This window comes from Drosophila virilis, chromosome 3 (genome assembly GCF_030788295.1).
Source record: "Drosophila virilis strain 15010-1051.87 chromosome 3, Dvir_AGI_RSII-ME, whole genome shotgun sequence".
NCBI lineage: Eukaryota > Metazoa > Arthropoda > Insecta > Diptera > Drosophilidae > Drosophila > Drosophila virilis.
This window is the reverse complement of record NC_091545.1, coordinates 1,728,927-1,748,955: the sequence shown is the minus strand read 5'-3', so window position 1 is coordinate 1,748,955 and position 20,029 is coordinate 1,728,927. Positions and strand designations below refer to the sequence as shown.

The 20,029-nt window shown below is 38.3% G+C and overlaps 2 protein-coding genes across 3 annotated transcripts in view; one reads left to right on the top strand and one right to left on the bottom strand.

Annotated features, from left to right (window-relative positions):
* slow (slowdown) overlaps positions 1 to 20,029 on the top strand; it is a 65,306-nt gene that overhangs the window by 2,171 nt on the left and 43,106 nt on the right. Inside the window, exons 2-3 of one of the 2 annotated variants that reach the window (XM_015175548.3) lie at positions 17,091 to 17,256; positions 17,468 to 17,656. The gene's annotated coding sequence lies outside the window, so the exon portion shown is untranslated. The remainder of the gene's footprint in view (positions 1 to 17,090; positions 17,257 to 17,467; positions 17,657 to 20,029) is intronic. The other variant, XM_070208236.1, reaches the window with a different exon arrangement.
* DopEcR (G-protein coupled receptor DopEcR) lies at positions 1,481 to 4,406 on the bottom strand. The gene is made up of 3 exons (XM_002046059.4): positions 3,809 to 4,406; positions 2,333 to 2,591; positions 1,481 to 2,261 (listed from the first exon to the last, which is right to left on the bottom strand). Exons 1-3 carry the CDS (start codon positions 3,939 to 3,941, stop codon positions 1,685 to 1,687), a joined length of 969 nt encoding a protein of 322 aa, XP_002046095.1. The 5' UTR covers positions 3,942 to 4,406; the 3' UTR covers positions 1,481 to 1,684.

Genomic DNA, 20,029 nt, shown 5'->3' with positions numbered 1-20,029 from the left:
TCGATATATCGTTTCTACTGCCAGCTCAAACGCCGCTAAATATGCCTGAAAATGTAAACAAATACCAGCTGACTTGTTCGATAGTCGATAGTTTGGTATTTTTTCTGGTATTTGGCGCAGCAATTTGAATTGAAACAAATTAATAGAACGGGTTGTTTTTTTTACCTTTCCATGTACTTTTTAATTTACTGCACTCAATTTCATATATTAATGTATATAATTTTTAACACGTTTCTGCTTCCGGCTTACAATTCGCTAACTTACATACGAAAATCTTTAACATCGTTTGTAAAATGAATTGAAAAATGATTGAAAATTGATGCACAATGAAATAATATACACTGTGGATAACATATTTCAGAGTTTCATACTATTTTTTAACTACAAACATACATGAGCACAACCCGGGCCAGATCGGGGAAACTGAATTTAACCCACTAAGGGAACTAGGCAAAATCGCAACAGTCTGTTGAAACCTGAGCCAAGTTCTGCTCATGTGCGGCAGAAAATGAAACGAAAAAAGAGCATTATATTAAACCTATAAATACAATATATATGTGTGTGTATATATAATCCATGATGTGAATTAAAACAAACTTAACTCTGACTAGGCGCTAAATTAAACTATATTACGATATTAAGATATTAACTATGTATATTACGATTTGTATGCAATTCGTTTGCTTGTTTAACTAGGTGTACATATATAGTATATGTATATATACGTACAACTTGACTTGTCGAAACTAAATATTTAGTTTTGTATTAATATTTAGTTAGGTTGCGCTAAAAACTACTGGAAATGTGTTTCGTGTTGGTTTCGTTTTCGCTGAGCTTAAATCGAACTCAGTTTATTTAAGTACTGTTTGTTTATTTCTTCTAAATTTTCGATTTGAGTCAAAATTTAACGCTGAAGCGTGCACAGTTCGAAATACGATCTGGCGGAACTTGCGGAACGCGTGGAACTACGTTTTTTTTTGCTAACAACGCTTCCGTCTCTGTCTTTGGCATTTATCGATAAATTGTTGGTTTGTTAAATTCTACTAAATATGGACTTTTTGAGAGAATAAACCCCTAACACGCCAAGCGTCTAGTTATTTGCACATGTGTGTACACACTGTTTGTTTTTTTTTTAGGCAAAAGAGCTGTTGCTCGAAGCGAAACGGAACGGAACGGAACGGAAAGGGGAACGGCAAACGGAAATGCAGCCATTTTGAAAATTGAATTTGAATTTGAAACATGATATAGAAGTAGATTAATTATTATTTTAAAGGGGTATATAGCTGGATATGTATACATATACGCTATATACACACATATACATAATATATACGTTTTTTTTTTTTGTTAAGCTCATAAATACACAATACATAATACAATCGAATCCGAAACATAATTATGTTAAAAAACTCTCTTACCAAACATAGCTTACGGTCTAACAAATGAATATGTCTTTCAATTAGTTTAAAGTTCTGTTTGCTTGGAGTGTTGCGTAGCCGTTTCCGGCGATCCATAAAATATGCAACTATGTGGCCAAGCGGCAAGTACGATTCAGTTATTGTGGGGGAGCGCAACTATATGTAAATGTTTTGTGGCAATGACACAGAGATGCATGCTTTTTTTTTGTTTTTCATTTATCATTTGTTCGATTTACAACCAATTTATACTTGAAAATTTAACGACTCTAGTCATCTGGGTCCAACCCGATTAATTCCGCTTGCAATCTGCCCTTAGTCTTACAGCAAATGGTTAAACAAAATACTCTCAGTGCGATACGGAATTGCGGCGACATGCTCGACATTATAAGGATCTTCCAAAATGAGTTCAATATGCCAATCCAGACGACCGCAAAATTGATGAGAGTACTTTGGATAACCTCGCCCATGACCGCCTCGTATAGACGCAATAGTATCCATGGCAGCCAGGACATCCAGAATGCAAAGACTAATGCGAATGACATCATATGACTAGGGTTCGATAAATTTTCAGCCAATGCAGTTGCATATTCTTTATCGTGTATGGGCTCGCCGGATCTTAGCTTACGCATCATTACAAATATATAACCGTAATTGTGTACTATCGATATGAGGCTGGGACCTAATACTAATATTGCCAATGTAACGGTATATGCCGCCATATTGCCCCAGTCCAGCATGCAAATGTGCGACAAATTGTTCTCAATTGGCTGCGTATAGCCCAAAATCGGAGGACAGCACAGCAATGCGGCCGATATCCATGTGAACACCATCCAACACTGGCAGCTGCAACGATAATACAAACAATAGTTTATCGATAGTCGATAGTTGCCTATCGATAGTCGCCTAACGCTTACCGCGTCTTCGTCTGCACCGTCTCGTAGCGCAGCGGCTTTCGCACCGCCAAATAACGATCCACCGATATCCACATGAACGTATAGACGGATACGGCCCACAGCGTCACCTCCAGATAGCCGGTGAAACGGCAAACGATATCCCCGTACATCCATTCGCCGGTCAGCGCCGGGTAGACGGAGAAGGGCACCACCAGCAGGCCGCATAGCAGATCGGCAATCGCCAGCGACAGCAGATAATAGTTTATCACCTCTGTGGGACCTGTGTGGAATGCAAGTTGAAAATCGAACTCAAGCTCGAACTTAAACTCAAACTCAACTTAAACTCAAACTCAACTCGATCTCGAACTCAACATAGCACTGTGGGGAATTTGGAACGTTTTGCTTGCGGCTCAACTACATAGCAGAATGTAAAATGCATACAATTGCAATGTCAAATAACATAAATGTTAACAGAACACAATTATGTAAAGCTGACAGCTGTTAGGAGCAACTGATATGATCGCATGCATGCATTTTCGAAGTATTTGTAGAGTAAAATGTTTTATGTAAATGTTAACAGATTATTATAACATAAAAACAAACATGATCCAAGCACTGCTAGCGAGTATTATAATAATGTTAACATACGCTTTTTATGCTTAGATAACAGTTGTTAAGCTTCATGAAATGCATGCATTTTTCATGTTTTTCTAGAAGGTATAACATAAATGTTACCATAAATTAATTATGTTAATTTCTTGAAAAGCATAACATAAAGGTTACACAAGAAATTAAGTAAAGGCAACATCTGCTAAGCAGCTACTGAATGAATTGGGTGCATTTTATGAACACTTTTCGAAAGGAATAAATACATTTTAACGTACATGAAATTATGTTAAGCCAACTGCTAACAAGAACAGCTGATAAATGTGCATGCATTTTCTAGAAAGTACAACTAAATTGTTAACATAAACTTATTATGTTAAGTTAACAGCTTGAATGCATGCTTAAGACATTCTAGATATGGTAAAAGGTTAAAGTGAACGTTATGTTAAGATAACAGCTATGTTAAGATAACAGCTGTTTATTGAGGGCATTTTTCTAGAGGGTAATATAATGTTTACAAAAGGAGATATCTTTGACTGCATAAAACATATATATTCCTGTTCCGTCTGTCTGTCTAGATCTTTGCAAACTTATTATGAGCCAAATCTTTTTAATATAAGCTGTTTATATCATATTATCTAATAATATATCTACCAGCCCTTTCTCTTTGGCAAGGGCTAACAAAAAAATTGGTAGCTTTCGGAAGCGACGAAAACTTTTACGCTTAATAGAGTTCTCGATGCCGAATACCAGATATTTAAGTTTAAATTTTAAGTTAAGCTAACTTTTTCACAGATCTCATTTCTGTATAATACCCCAGATCTTTAAGTGTAGGTATTTCCCCCGTAAAACGTTCCAAATATTGCCCCAAGTGAAGGAGCGGCAACTCACCTTTAAAGTTCGCATAGGTGGCTATAATTAACAAATTGGATAGGACTATGGCCACGCCCAGAATGGAGATGAGTACGGCTTTGGTGAGTGCCTCCAATTTGGAATTATCCTGCAGGTAGCTCATTTCCTGCATTTTAATGGCCAGCCGCGGCAAAAGGTGAAAGCGCGCGTCTCTGGGCTTAAGGTTATGCGAAGGCCACAATCGCACGTAAGCCGCCGGCCTCACTTCCTGTCATGACGTGGCGCCCTCTATTGTCCAATAGCCGAATGCAAATGTGTGCACGCCAAGGTCGCTGCTGCTGCTGCTGCAGTTGTCGTTGCAGTCGGCGTCGCAGCTGGCGTCGCCGAATTTGTATAAATTTTCGTGTTGCCTGCTTTTAGGCTAAATCGTTTGTTGTTGTTGGCTTAAGGGGGCCGCGTTTAAGGTTAAGGTGAATGTGTGTGTGTGTGTTTTTTTCTCTCTTGTTTTAGAAGCTCGTTTAAAAGATTTGATTTAAAATGTACCGTTAAAAACTACTAATAGACAATAGTTTTTGTTTTTCTTTTCTTATTATTTGCTTTTTGCTTATTTGTTTTTTAATATTAAATTCACAACGCTTTTTTGCTAATTTTAATAAAATTTTAATGCGCTACTAAAAGTTCGAATATATATATATATATATATATATATATATATATTTATATATATTTATCTATGCACTATGTATATATGTATATATATGTATGTTTAGTTGTTGTTGTTGCTTCTAAATTTGTTGTCTAATTAATTTGTTTAGTTTTGTATTTTTTTTTTTTGTTATTTGTTATTGAATTAAAAAATTACACATTTCAAACGTTTGAAGTGGAAGAATAATGATTACAATTATTATTTAATTTTATTTAGTTTTAATTTTAATTTTAATTTAAATTTAATTTAGTATATATATTTTATTGAAATTTATTTGCGACTAGAATTAGAGCACAGCACAAATTTTTTTCTATTTGTTTTTGTTTTTTGTTCTTTGTTTTAAATATTCGTAAGGCTTTTGATGTGCTACGTTGAAAATATTGTTGTTTTATTTTTTATGCTTGATTTTTATTCGTTTTTTTTTTTTTTTTTAATTGCATTTATTTAATTATTTGTTTAATTATTTGTTTGCTGCGTTGTGCTTTGTGATTATCCTTTTGCTTGTAAATTCTGGCTGTAGTTTTATTTATTTTTGCCTTTGTTCTTATTTTTTTGCTCTACGTATTGTTGTTGTTGTTGTTGTCAGTTTAAGCTAATTGTGCGCATCTGTGAATGGGAAAGCAAATGTTAGGCATTCTTTTGTTACTCAAGGAAAGTACCCGGCGTTGCCCGGCTCGAATGAATATTATTTTAATATTATTGGTGCTGATTTCAGGCCAAGAGAAAAGCCGCTTCAATTACTCGGCAATTAATTAATCAAATATTAATTATCAAGAAGGAACCTCAATACCTAATCTTTATTTACATATCTTTTATTTTTATATCTTAAAGTCAATTAAACAAATTTTAAAATTAAATATCTGTCAGTCAGTTAATGAATTAACGATCAATCACTCAAATATTCACTTATTTAGTCATTTAGGCAGTCAGAAATTCAGTCAATCATTCAGTCAGTCAGTCAATCCGTCAGTCAGTCCGTCAAACTGTCAGTCCTTTGGGCAGCCAGTCCTTCAGACAGTCCATCAGCGAGTCAGTCAGTCATTCAGTTATTCAGTCAGTCAGTCATTCACTCTGTCTGTCTGCCAGTCAGTCAGTCCATCTGTCAATCAGTAAGTCAACCAGTCAGTCTGACAGTAACTGCATCAATCAGTCGTTTAGTCAGTCATTAAATGAGTCAATCAGTCATTAATTCATTTAGTCAGTCCGTCAATCAGTCGTTTAGACAGTCATTCAGTTATTCGATCATTCAGCCATTCACTTAGTCCGTCAGTCAATCAGTCAATCGGTCATTAATTCATCCAGTCATTCATTCGGTCAGTCATGCAGTTAGTAGTTCAATCAGTTAGTAAATTAGTCACATATTCAGTCATTTAGTCATTCAATCAGTCAGTCCATTATATTGTCAGTCCATCATTCAGTCTGTCAGTCAGTCAGTCAGTCCGGACAAACTCTTGTCTATATATACAGATAAGCTAAGTATATCAAGTGCATGGCCCAGTTCTATAAATGATTCAACTTAAGCCTTTTAGCTGCATAAAATGCTTTACATAAGCGTCCTTATCCTGCCAATTCCACTTTGAGCATTTTGACTGCCAGACCACACCCGCCCCCATGTCACGCCCATTTCCCCTTCCCTTCCTCCAGCCGGCCGCCTACTGCTGCAGTGACCCACTTTGCGATTGTGCACTTGACACAGTTTGAGAGTCATTGCTGTCAAAGCAGCCACTTGAAGCATTGTGACTGCACAAACAATGCGCTGTAGTGCATCGCCATCTGTACAGTTTGAAATGCACAATCTATTATTTGAATTATTCCATTGCTTTGTTAATAAGCTTGAATATGACATTTTACTTTGCGTAGTTTTAGAAGTGTGTGCTGTCTAAGCACAAGTGTGCCTCAGGGGTATGCTTCAAACTGTGACTCTCAAACTGTATATTTGTTTATTCTACACCTTCGATAACCCTTTGCTAGTTTTGAGGCAGCCCAGCCTAAGTCCCTTTTTTGTTTTAAATCGCATCTAAAGAAAAGTTGTCCCTATATTTAGCTCAGCTTATTTTGCCTGTGTGATGTGACTGTCATACTGTGACTATAAAAAGGTCCCTGGCAAAATGTGCTTGTCAAACTAATTCACTAATAAAAGCCAAGCGATGCGTTGCTATTTTATAATCAACTCAGCTTTAATCTATTAACTATTTTGTCTAGCTCTCAAACTGTGACTGTCAAACTGTAAAATCTGTGATTGTTCAACTGTGACCATGAAGCTATAGAAGTAAGAAAGTTCTTGTCACTTTAAGTAGCTCAGCTTAAATCTCATCACTATTTCCTTTAGCTCTCAAACTATCAACTTGTGACTCTCAAACTGTATGACCTTTAGCCAGCGACTGTCCCCATTTAGAATTTGTCACTTTTGTTTAGTGCTTTCCGCAATCGATCTCAATCACAAGCAATAAGCACTTATTTAGCCAACGACTTCAGCTCCAGCTTTCTACCTCTCCAGAGGGTTGGGGTGGAGGCGGGGTGCTGTCTCATCAGCATCATAAGGAGACGACGTCATTTTGCCATTTTGCTGGCGGACAGAAACACAAATGCGGCAGCCCATTAACAAATGCCATTAAAGGACAGCAGCTGGGCGCCACGCGGGCGGCCACACGATTGCATTGTGTAAGGTAAGAGTGGAGCGTGGGGTTGGGGGGGTTGGGAGTTAAGAGGGGACAAGTTTGTCATTTGGTCGACGCCGTCTCTCAACTTGGTAATTTAATTAATGCCAAACGGCGCAAAGGTTCGACAGACGACGCAGGTGATAAATAACAATGAAAATTGCATTTGGCTGAGCCCTAAAAGAGCACGACCTCCCGCCCCCTTCCAATTTGCCCACCCTCTGCAGATTGTCAATCATTGCGTAAGCGTTGGCTGCAGCTGCGTGGGCAAGAGGGTGAAGTGAGGGGATGGGATGGATGGGTTTGGTTTTTCATGTCATTTGTGGAAAATGTTTGGATGACGGCGCCAACGCGACGCCAGCTGCTCGGCCAAAGGCAATTACAATGAAATAACTGTTATTGCTGCCAACTAAACCGTTGCATAATAAGCTATACAGAGCGGGGGGCATGGCATGAAAGGGGGTTGGAGGGGGGGGAGTGGAGAACGGGTTCAGCGAACTCATTTGAAGAATGCCAAATGGGAAAATCAATAAGCACGTGAATATTTATGATTAATTAGGAAAAATCATTTTCCATTTTATTTTCCACACTTAATGCTACTTCGTCTTCCTCTTCTTCTTCTTGTGCGTTGGCATTTTGATTGTCAAGCACAATTAATTTCCTGCTATTGAACATTATTTAAGACACGGCAAATATTATAAGGCCAGCGGCCATTTTCCGGCTATGCGCGTGGCAGATTTGGTGCTTCAATTCGTAGATAGACCGCTTTCACCTATTTTCCACACGTGAAAATGTGAAATCTATCCTTACTAACATTATATTTGAAAATAACTATGAAATGAAGCATGGAATCTAAGCCTTCCATTCATGTTCAAAATCCTTAAGCTGAAATGTACAATGTTAAACAACATAAACAAGTTTACATAAACCAGTTCTGTTAAGCTTAAAGCTGTTAAGAGTAGCATGTTAAATAGGTATTAAACCATATATATAGCCTTCTGTTTTTTTTATAGGGTATGTCTTTCGAGAACTTTCGAAACTGGGCCACATAAAATAGCAATGCGATTTATGAGATTCATGCTGTCAACTTTGCTGGCAAAACAAAGCCAAACTTTTGGTTTCTAAACAAATGCACGCGAGTGTATGCAGTCTCTTGAAAAGAGGGGTGTGTGTGTGTGTGTGTGTGAATTTCATTTGCAGCCATAAAATATGTATCGCATGCGTGTTTATGGCGCAACACACTCGCACAGATACGCGCGCAAAAGATACAGATACAAATGTATCTATGCAGGGACTTGGGACTAGGTAAAAGGGGGGGGGGGGGGCACACATGACGCCACATTGATTTAGAAAGCCACGCGCAACGACGCCATAAAATCATATTTAAATGCCAGCCCAGGTTGGGTTGGGCGCGTCAAGCCGCACTCGGCGCATACCCTAACCCACGCCCCAAAGCGAAGACAAATGCGAAAGCGAGCGAAGGCCAAGGCGAGTGCAAGCTGAAAAAAGGAAATATATATATAAACTGTATATAAATATTTGTAAAGGAAGCGGAAAAGGATGCTCAGTCGATGACGTTGGCTGCGGCGACAGCACAAGAGGACGCTGCGGCAAGGCTGCTGTGGCTAGATGGGTGGAGGGGGGTACTCGGTGGAGATGAGGTAGCGAGCGGGGGGTTGCAGGTGGCTGCGGGCGTTTGACAGGCGCGTCATCAGGCAGGCTTATATAAGCATGACCTCAGCAGCGCGGCAGAGCGCCGGCCTGTCGTTTACCTTGGCGGCACTTTTTTTTTCAATACCCTGTAAACCCTTTGCAAATGCCCAAAATGGGGTAGATTGACTTTAAGCAAGCACTTGACGATTTGTCTAGGCTAGAGACTTGGCAGAAAACTTTATATATTCGATAACTTCTTATCGATAAACTTCACTATATCGATATTTGAATATTGAAATGTTGGCCTTCATACCTCATCGTGTTTATATATCGATAACTCTTTCCAAGCACAGTAGACTGATAAATGGCGATATGTATAATATATCGACGACTATCGATACTTACAGTATATCGATAGGTATATCTGAGTATACCTTGCCCATCTGTTCCTTAAATATAATTTAATACAGAGCTGTAGCTTCTATTAAACAATTAATTTATTATCTTATCACAGCGTAGGGCTGAGGGAACACTTGGCTCTGGCTACAGGGTATGCGCTAGTCGGATACTCTATATCCGAAAACTCTCGCTATTATTATTTATTGCTTTGTTTGGTTTTGTTGCCACGTCTATTTTTAATGCTGTTTATTTTTAGGCACAAAGCGTGGCAAACTCTGCCCTTGCTTCGGTTCGCTTGAATTATGGAAATTGAATTCTCGCAACGGGCAACTGAATCCTTTGGGAAGCAGTTCGTCACGGCCTGGCTTAAGAAATTACCAAGTTGCAGTGCCGCAGGGCGACAGTTGCCAGCTCCCAGTTGCAAGTTGCCTGTTGCATGTTGCATCTGGCATGTGGCATGTGGCATGTTGGCCTGGCGCCTGGAGCGGAGCCAAAATAAAACTTGCCAGCAAAACTTTGTCTGCGCTCTGCGCAAATGACGGCAAAGAAATTGCATTTCATAAATGCAGAGAACAAGAAAATATTTCTTAAGTCTTGTACTCAATATTTTTACTTTTTAATTCCCTGAGTCCTTAAATTTCGACCAGATTTTAATGCCAAAAAGGATCTAGAGGGAAAACCATGAAGAAAAATCCAAACTTCATAGAAAGCGCATTAATTTTGACCAAGTTATGATAGTGGGAAATTTTGACCCATGTCCCAAAGCAGAGATTGAGGATATAATTTTTACATGAATTTCGACTAAAAAATGGGTAGTCAGATTTAAATGCCAAATTAATCTAGAGGGAAAACCATGCAGAAAAAGCCAAACCTCATGGAAATTGGATTAGTTTTGACCGAGTTATGATGGTGGGAAATTTTGACCCATGTCCCTATACGAATCCTAGGGCAACATTTGGACAAGAATTTCGACCAAAAAATGGGTTGTCAGATTTAAATGCCAAATTAATTAAGAGGGAAAACCATGCGGAAAAAGCCAAACCTCATGAAAATTGAATGAGTTTTGACCGAGTTATGATGATGGGAAATTTTGATACATCTCTATATACGAATCCTAGGGGTGAGACTTAGACATGAATTTCGACCGAAAAACGGGTTGTCAGATTTAAATGACAAATTAATCTAGAGGGAAAACCATGCAGAAAAAGCCAAACCTCATGGAAATTGGATTAGTTTTGACCGAGTTATGATGGTGGGAAATTTTGACCCATGTCCCTATACGAATCCTAGGGCAACATTTGGACAAGAATTTCGACCAAAAAATGGGTTGTCAGATTTAAATGCCAAATTAATTAAGAGGGAAAACCATGCGGAAAAAGCCAAACCTCATGGAAATTGGATTAGTTTTGACCGAGTTATGATGATGGGAAATTTTGACCCATGTCCATATACGAATCTTCAGGGCGAGACTTGGACATGAATTTCGACCAAAAAATGGGTTGTCAGATTTAAATGCCAAATTAATCTAGAGGGAAAACCATGCAGAAAAAGCCAAACCTCATGGAAATTGGATTAGTTTTGACCGAGTTATGATGGTGGGAAATTTTGACCCATGTCCCTATACGAATCCTAGGGCAACATTTGGACAAGAATTTCGACCAAAAAATGGGTTGTCAGATTTAAATGCCAAATTAATTAAGAGGGAAAACCATGCGGAAAAAGCCAAACCTCATGGAAATTGGATTAGTTTTGACCGAGTTATGATGATGGGAAATTTTGACCCATGTCCATATACGAATCTTCAGGGCGAGACTTGGACATGAATTTCGACCAAAAAATGGGTTGTCAGATTTAAATGCCAAATTAATCTAGAGGGAAAACCATGCAGAAAAAGCCAAACCTCATGGAAATTGGATTAGTTTTGACCGAGTTATGATGGTGGGAAATTTTGACCCATGTCCCTATACGAATCCTAGGGCAACATTTGGACAAGAATTTCGACCAAAAAATGGGTTGTCAGATTTAAATGCCAAATTAATTAAGAGGGAAAACCATGCGGAAAAAGCCAAACCTCATGGAAATTGGATTAGTTTTGACCGAGTTATGATGGTGGGAAATTTTGACCCATGTCCCTATACGAATCCTAGGGCAACATTTGGACAAGAATTTCGACCAAAAAATGGGTTGTCAGATTTAAATGCCAAATTAATTAAGAGGGAAAACCATGCGGAAAAAGCCAAACCTCATGGAAATTGGATTAGTTTTGACCGAGTTATGATGATGGGAAATTTTGACCCATGTCCATATACGAATCTTCAGGGCGAGACTTGGACATGAATTTCGACCAAAAAATGGGTTGTCAGATTTAAATGCCAAATTAATCTAGAGGGAAAACCATGCAGAAAAAGCCAAACCTCATGGAAATTGGATTAGTTTTGACCGAGTTATGATGGTGGGAAATTTTGACCCATGTCCCTATACGAATCCTAGGGCAACATTTGGACAAGAATTTCGACCAAAAAATGGGTTGTCAGATTTAAATGCCAAATTAATTAAGAGGGAAAACCATGCGGAAAAAGCCAAACCTCATGGAAATTGGATTAGTTTTGACCGAGTTATGATGGTGGGAAATTTTGACCCATGTCCCTATACGAATCCTAGGGCAACATTTGGACAAGAATTTCGACCAAAAAATGGGTTGTCAGATTTAAATGCCAAATTAATTAAGAGGGAAAACCATGCGGAAAAAGCCAAACCTCATGGAAATTGGATTAGTTTTGACCGAGTTATGATGATGGGAAATTTTGACCCATGTCCATATACGAATCTTCAGGGCGAGACTTGGACATGAATTTCGACCAAAAAATGGGTTGTCAGATTTAAATGCCAAATTAATCTAGAGGGAAAACCATGCAGAAAAAGCCAAACCTCATGGAAATTGGATTAGTTTTGACCGAGTTATGATGGTGGGAAATTTTGACCCATGTCCCTATACGAATCCTAGGGCAACATTTGGACAAGAATTTCGACCAAAAAATGGGTTGTCAGATTTAAATGCCAAATTAATTAAGAGGGAAAACCATGCGGAAAAAGCCAAACCTCATGGAAATTGGATTAGTTTTGACCGAGTTATGATGGTGGGAAATTTTGACCCATGTCCCTATACGAATCCTAGGGCAACATTTGGACAAGAATTTCGACCAAAAAATGGGTTGTCAGATTTAAATGCCAAATTAATTAAGAGGGAAAACCATGCGGAAAAAGCCAAACCTCATGGAAATTGGATTAGTTTTGACCGAGTTATGATGATGGGAAATTTTGACCCATGTCCATATACGAATCTTCAGGGCGAGACTTGGACATGAATTTCGACCAAAAAATGGGTTGTCAGATTTAAATGCCAAATTAATCTAGAGGGAAAACCATGCAGAAAAAGCCAAACCTCATGGAAATTGGATTAGTTTTGACCGAGTTATGATGGTGGGAAATTTTGACCCATGTCCCTATACGAATCCTAGGGCAACATTTGGACAAGAATTTCGACCAAAAAATGGGTTGTCAGATTTAAATGCCAAATTAATTTAGAGGGAAAACCATGCGGAAAAAGCCAAACCTCATGGAAATTGGATTAGTTTTGACCGAGTTATGATGATGGGAAATTTTGACCCATGTCCATATACGAATCCTAGGGGTAAGATTTAGACATGAATTTCGACCAAAAAATGGGTTGTCAGATTTAAATGCCAAATTAATTAAGAGGGAAAACCATGCGGAAAAAGCCAAACCTCATGGAAATTGGATTAGTTTTGACCGAGTTATGATGATGGGAAATTTTGACCCATGTCCATATACGAATCTTCAGGGCGAGACTTGGACATGAATTTCGACCAAAAAATGGGTTGTCAGATTTAAATGCCAAATTAATCTAGAGGGAAAACCATGCAATAAATTGCAAACCTCATGGAAATTGGATTAGTTTTGACCGAGTTATGATGATGGGAAATTTTGACCCATGCTTGGAGGGAAAAGTGCATTGTCTCGTATGTGTGTATGTATTAGGACAGGGTATCTGCTAGCCAGGCACTCTCGACCTGACACATTTATCTGTCTAGTTTGTTTTTGCACTAAGGTCTGGTACACTTTGGAAAATATATTTCCCTTTTGTACCAGACATAGGATATTTCCTAGTGCTAGATCCCCACCGAAATCTTCTCGTGAATCGCAAATATCAGGACTTAATTTTCTTATATGCTTATGATGGACATTTTAGTCGATGTTTATTTTTTGTAAGATTATTTCTGCTTGTTTTGTGCGCTGTACACAGGGTATCTGCTAGTCGGGCTTGTTGTAGCGTGCAGAGCCCGCCCGCCTGCTTGTTTGCCTTAAGTACTCTCATAATAGAGCCCCATTTTTCATGCTGCTCAAATAATTGCTGGTAATTTCTATATAATTACGATATGATTATGTACAAAATGCAAATTAGGGTGGCTCAAAATATGCCGCTGTCCACAAAAAGGAAAATGAAGCTCACGTGTTTGCCAGGGCTTCAGGATGGAGGGGTGGGGGGGGGCGTGTCAAAGGCATAAAATAGCCACGTTTCGCCTTAGTGTATGCTTGTGTATATATTTTTTTATTATATTTATTTAACGCACAACATGGCGTATACGCAATACAAATATATATGTATTCATTTGGCCCAATTGCGCGCCGAGCTGTTTTATTTGGCTCGTGGCTTTTGGCCAAGGACACGCAGCGCCTCGGCGACGCGCCCGTCTTTAGTTAACCTTATTGTTTTTATTCCCAATGCCCGTTTATTTATATTTTTTTTTATATTAATTATATTTTTTGTTGCTCGCTTTGATTTCCCTGGAAACGTGGCTTCGTTTACTTTGTTGTCAGTGTTGCAAAATGTTGTAAATTACTTTTGACATGCTTGCTTTTACACTCTGCTTCATCAGCTACTACTTTCTCTTCTATTTGCTGTTCTTCTATTTGCCGTTGCAGCCTTGTCGCCTTGGGCAACGCGACGTATGAGTAATAAATAAAACACGCGCTAAGGCTAAGGACAATTGCGCCCTGATACCGGCTATAAAAAGCACACACACACCCACACACACACACACACACACACACACACACACACACACACACACACACACACACACACACACACACACACACACACACACACACACACACACACACACACACACACACACACACACACACACACACACACACACACACACACACACACACACACACAGTCAATCAATAGAAAACAACAACAAGAAGAAGAATTCGCCTGCAACTTGACATTCAGCCGCAGTGCTAGTGCAGGCGCCAACTATATGTCAATACATCAATATGTCAATTTGTCAATATGTCAATTTGTTCACATTGTTGTTGCTGTTGTTGTTGTTGTTGTTGTTGCTGCTGCTCGTTTATTTGTTGCTATTATTTGCCGTTTGATTGATAAGCTGCGCGCCAACTGAGCGCCCAGCCAATTGGCCGTGGCTGGCGCGTCGACGCACAGTGGGACGCAATGTAGCAAAAACTTAATCAAAAAACTTGTTAGTTGCGATTGCTCTTAAAGTTGGATTAAGTTTTGATGAGAGTTGATTATATGATTCTTAGACTTGGCTGCGGGGCGATGCACAGTGGTTCACAGCTGAAGAAAAACTTGTGAAAAGTCTTTGAAAGTTGCAATTGCTCAAAGAAATTTAATTTACTTTGGAGCATTGATTACTTGTACTCAAATAGATTTTAGCCGTGGCATTGGGGCGATGCACAGTGGGCCGCAATGTGCTTTAAATTTATTTTTATATTTTAGTTTTGTTTATAATTTTTGTTTGCAATTTGTTTGAAATTTCTGTTTAAATTTTGTTTAAAATTGTTTTTTGTGCCATATTCAGCTATATGCGAACCACTGTGCGGCGTTAAGGTATTCGCATCAGCTGTGCGCTGCATTGCCAATTGAAAGGAACAGAAGGACGTGCAAGAGAGAGGGAGAGAGGTAGAGAGGCAGCATGCGAGTTAGAGTGGTAAAGGTGGGGAAAGAGAGGCAAAGACCAATTGAATAAGAGAGTGTAGGTGGGAGAGAGATGGAAGACTTATTTTTGCCGTATTTTCTTTTACTTGTATTTCATTTACAATTTATTGGCCCCACGCTGGGCGCTCGACTATTTCATAGCTCTGGCTTTCGCTTTGGCTCCGCTTCTGTCTGGGGCTGGGTCTGCGGCTTGCGGCATGCGGCATGCGGCATGTGGCATGTGGCAATTGTTGTGCGCACTGTTTGGCATTGGGGCAATTCGCTGCCGCTTTATGCAACACACACTTGACAATCGCTGTCATTCTGCAGCCAACTCTCTATTAGGCCGGATACCTATATCTTAATCGAGGCTACTTTTAGTGCACCAATTAAATAAATAATACATATACATATAGGCGCGGCACTTTTGGGGTGTGGCATGTGGGCGTAGCAGTCGCTTCTGTGATTGGCAGCGACCCTTGACAGCTGACGCCGTCATTTGTCGCTTTTAATGTTCCGCAATGCTTTAAAACTTATTTCTATTTCTAAAATACGACACATTAAATGACAGGCTATGGGAAACGGCGATAAGTTAAGAAATATAAAGCTCAGGTGTGTCAGATATCGGCCAGAACAGGCGAAGGTAATGCTGAAGGTGATGGTAATAAGTTAACAAATAGGTCTGGTGTGTCAGATACTGGGTAGCCTTCATAATTGTTTTTAAAGAAGGTTTCCTACATTATTGAATAGATTTTTCCGCTTGAGCTTAAATAGGATAAGGCGAAAGTTCAATTCTCGGATATATTCAATATAATCTTTAAGAATAGGGAAAATACCGTCAATGAAGATAAAACAAGTTTTTCTGACCATTTTTGACCTCTCGCACGAAATAATCTTCTATTTGCTTTAAAAAAGTAACTACTTTAAAAATGTCAACTACCTAGCTCTTACAGTTTGGGCTGTGCGTTGTTCATCAGTCAATCAATCAGTCAGTCAATTAGTTATTCATGCTGTTCAGTCATATATATTTATACATATATGGATAAGATGGATAAGAATCCACTAATATAAACCACACAGATGTCCAAAATTCAGTTTTAAGTCTATTTTTCGTTGCTCATCCATCAATCAATCAGTTAGTCAATCAATCAGTCTTAATAAATAATTTTATATGAAGATAATTGGTAGCCAAAATGAAGCAAATTTATGCAATACTTCAGCTTTTTAGCTTCTATTAGGTTGCCTATCCAACAGTCAATCAGTCAATCAATCAAGCAGTGAGTCTGATTGATAAAAAGAAATTTCATACATATATATATATATATATATATGTAGATAACAAGCAGCCAATATGAACCAGTCATATGTAACAGATAAAGCTCTACAGCTCTTATTTAGCTGCTCATCAATCAGTCAATCAGCGAGCCCATCAGTCAGTCAATCAATCAGTCTAAACAAACGGATTGGTCTATGTTGTTAAGAAGCAGACACGATGGCATTTGAAAACAGGTAAGACAATAATGAAATTTATGTAAATATAATATAAGAGTCTTCCACGTGTTTTCCACCCTTCTTGGTGGAAGTCATGAAAACGCCTTCATGTGGCAAGTCGCATGAAAACTTATGTAAAATTGTATAAGATTTAGCTAAACAATGCCTTAATATAGAGTAACTCGTAGTCTACGCAAGTTTAATTAAATTTTCACAAATTTTTTTCCATAGACACGAGAGAATATTTTCGTTGTTTTTCACATTCTTTTATATTTAGCTTTCGGTTGTTGACGTTTTTTCTGTCGTACATATAGATTGTATTTATATGTATTTGGTTTGTTTTTATGTGCTCACTCTTACTTTCTAATTTCTTTTCGCTTTCAGCTTAGTGATAACAGATGTCTGGCCCAAGCTGGGGGGGCAACAGAGCGGAACGAAACGGAATGGAAGGGAACGGAATAGAACACGCGACGTGGTCCAAAACGGACACGTTGCGGTCGTAAATCTTGGCGTAGGCGCATGTGACACATGAATATATATAATAAATGAGGTAGATATATAAAAACATATGCTACAATTTGATCAGCCAAATGTGTTAATATTAGTCTGAGGGCAATGCTTGAAGCTTTTCACTTTTCCACTTCAACTTGAAACGGAAAATTAAATGGAAATATTCAATGTATTCCATGTGACTTATTTCCCTATATAAGCTAACATATTGATATTTTAAATTTATATTTATGTGTTCAACTTTTTGAAAGGCTCTGGATAGCATGACTACTGGAAGTAACCGACTAGGAGATACCCTAAGACCGGCGTGCAGCTGCCGTTACAAACATTCAAGCTTCCTTCTACACACAAATAACATACACACACAAGCACACACCGCAACTCACACACACGCACGCATACATACACACATATGAGAAATGCAGTGTTGATTAACTTCGGTGAATATAGTCCAATCTTTATAATATTTTGTGCATACTATTTACATAAATTGCGACCAAAATATTTGTAGTCCGATTTAAACGACAAATTTAATCTAGAGGGAAAACTATGAAGAAAAAATCAAACCTATTGGAAATCGGTTGATTTTTTTGACCTAGCTATAGTAAGGGGACATTTTGCATATCCTGAGACAGATTTTGGAGGGTCTATTTTTTTTACCTGATTTCCGACGAACAAATTTATAGCCAGATTTAAATGCCAAATTATTCTAAACGAAAAACCATGCAGAAAAATAAACAAACCTCTACAAAATCTGATTAGTTCTGACCGAGTTATGATAATGGGAAATTTTGACCCATGTCCATATACGAATCCTAGGGGTAAGATTTAGACATGAATTTCGACCAAAAAATGGGTTGTCAGATTTAAATGCCAAATTAATCTAGAGAGAAAACCATGCAGAAAAAGCCAAACCTCATGGAAATTGGATTAGTTTTGACCGAGTTATGATGATGGGAAATTTTGATCCATGTCTATATACGAATCCTAGGGGCAAGGTTTGGACATGAATTTCGACCAAAAAATGGATTGTCAGACTTAAATGCCAAATTAATCTAAAGGGAAAACCATGCAGAAAAAGCCAAACCTCATGGAAATTGGATTAGTTTTGACCGAGTTATGATGATGAGAAATTTTAATCCATCTCTATATACGAATCCCAGGGGCAAGGCTTGGACAAGAATTTCGACCAAAAAATGGGTTGTCAGACTTAAATGCCAAATTAATCTAGAGGGAAAACCATGCAGAAAAAGCCAAACCTCATGGAAATTGGATTAGTTTTGACCGAGTTATGATGATGGGAAATTTAGATCCAGGTCCATATACGAATCCTAGGAGCAAGATTTGGACAAGAATTTCGACCAAAAAATGGGTTGTCAGATTTAAATGCCAAATTAATCTAGAGGGAAAACCATGCAGAAAAAGCCAAACCTCATGGAAATTGGATTAGTTTTGACCGAGTTATGATGATGTGAAATTTTGACCCATGTCCATATACGAATCCTAGGTGCAAGATTTGGACAAGAATTTCGACCAAAAAATGGGTTGTCAGACTTAAATGCCAAATTAATCTAGAGGGAAAACCATGCAGAAAAAGCCAAACCTCATGGAAATTGGATTAGTTTTGTCCGAGTTATGATGATGGGAAATTTAGATCCATGTCTATATACGAATCCTAGGGGCAAGGTTTGGACATGAATTTCGACCAAAAAATGTGTTGTCAGATTTAAATGCCAAATTAATCTAGAGGGAAAACCATGCAGAAAAAGCCAAACCCCATGAAAATTGGATAAGTTTTGACCGAGTTATGATGATGGGAAATTTTAATCCATCTCTATATACGAATCCCAGGGGCAAGGCTTGGACAAGAATTTCGACAAAAAAATGGGTTGTCAGATTTAAATGCCAAATTAATCTAGAGGGAAAACCATGCAGAAAATGCCAAACCTCATGGAAATTGGATTAGTTTTGACCGAGTTATGATGATGTGAAATTCTGACCCATGTCCATATACGAATCCTAGGGGTGTGATTTAGACATGAATTTCGAGCAAAAAATGGGTTGTCAGATTTAAATGCCAAATTAATCTAGAGGGAAAACCATGCAGAAAAAGCCAAACCTCATGAAAATTGGATAAGTTTTGACCGAGTTATGATGATGGGAAATTTTAAACCATCTCTATATACGAATCCCAGGGGCAAGGCTTGGACAAGAATTTCGACCAAAAAATGGGTTGTCAGATTTAAATGCCAAATTAATCTAGAGGGAAAACCATGCAGAAAAAGCTAAACCTCATGGAAATTGGATTAGTTTTGACCGAGTTATGATGATGTGAAATTCTGACCCATGTCCATATACGAATCCTAGGGGTGTGATTTAGACATGAATTTCGAGCAAAAAATGGGTTGTCAGACTTAAATGCCAAATTAATCTAGAGGGAAAACCATGCAGAAAAAGCTAAACCTCATGGAAATTGGATAAGTTTTGACCGAGCTATGATGATGGGAAATTTTGATCCATCTCTATACACGAATCCTAGGGGCAAGGTTTGGACAAGAATTTCGACCAAAAAATGGGTTGTCAGATTTAAATGCCAAATTAATCTAGAGGGAAAACCATGCAGAAAATGCCAAACCTCATGGAAATTGGATTAGTTTTGACCGAGTTATGATGATGTGAAATTCTGACCCATGTCCATATACGAATCCTAGGGGTGTGATTTAGACATGAATTTCGAGCAAAAAATGGGTTGTCAGACTTAAATGCCAAATTAATCTAGAGGGAAAACCATGCAGAAAAAGCTAAACCTCATG

Bases quoted from the DNA above. Each gene is read 5' to 3' on its own strand.
- DopEcR (XM_002046059.4), bottom strand. From the start codon at position 3,941: ATGCAGGAAATGAGCTACCTGCAGGATAATTCCAAATTGGAGGCACTC. The intron at 2,592-3,808 runs GTGAGTTGCCGC...CATTCCACACAG, and splicing joins CACCTATGCGAACTTTAAAG to GTCCCACAGAGGTGATAAAC. The intron at 2,262-2,332 runs GTAAGCGTTAGG...TTATCGTTGCAG, and splicing joins ACGGTGCAGACGAAGACGCG to CTGCCAGTGTTGGATGGTGT.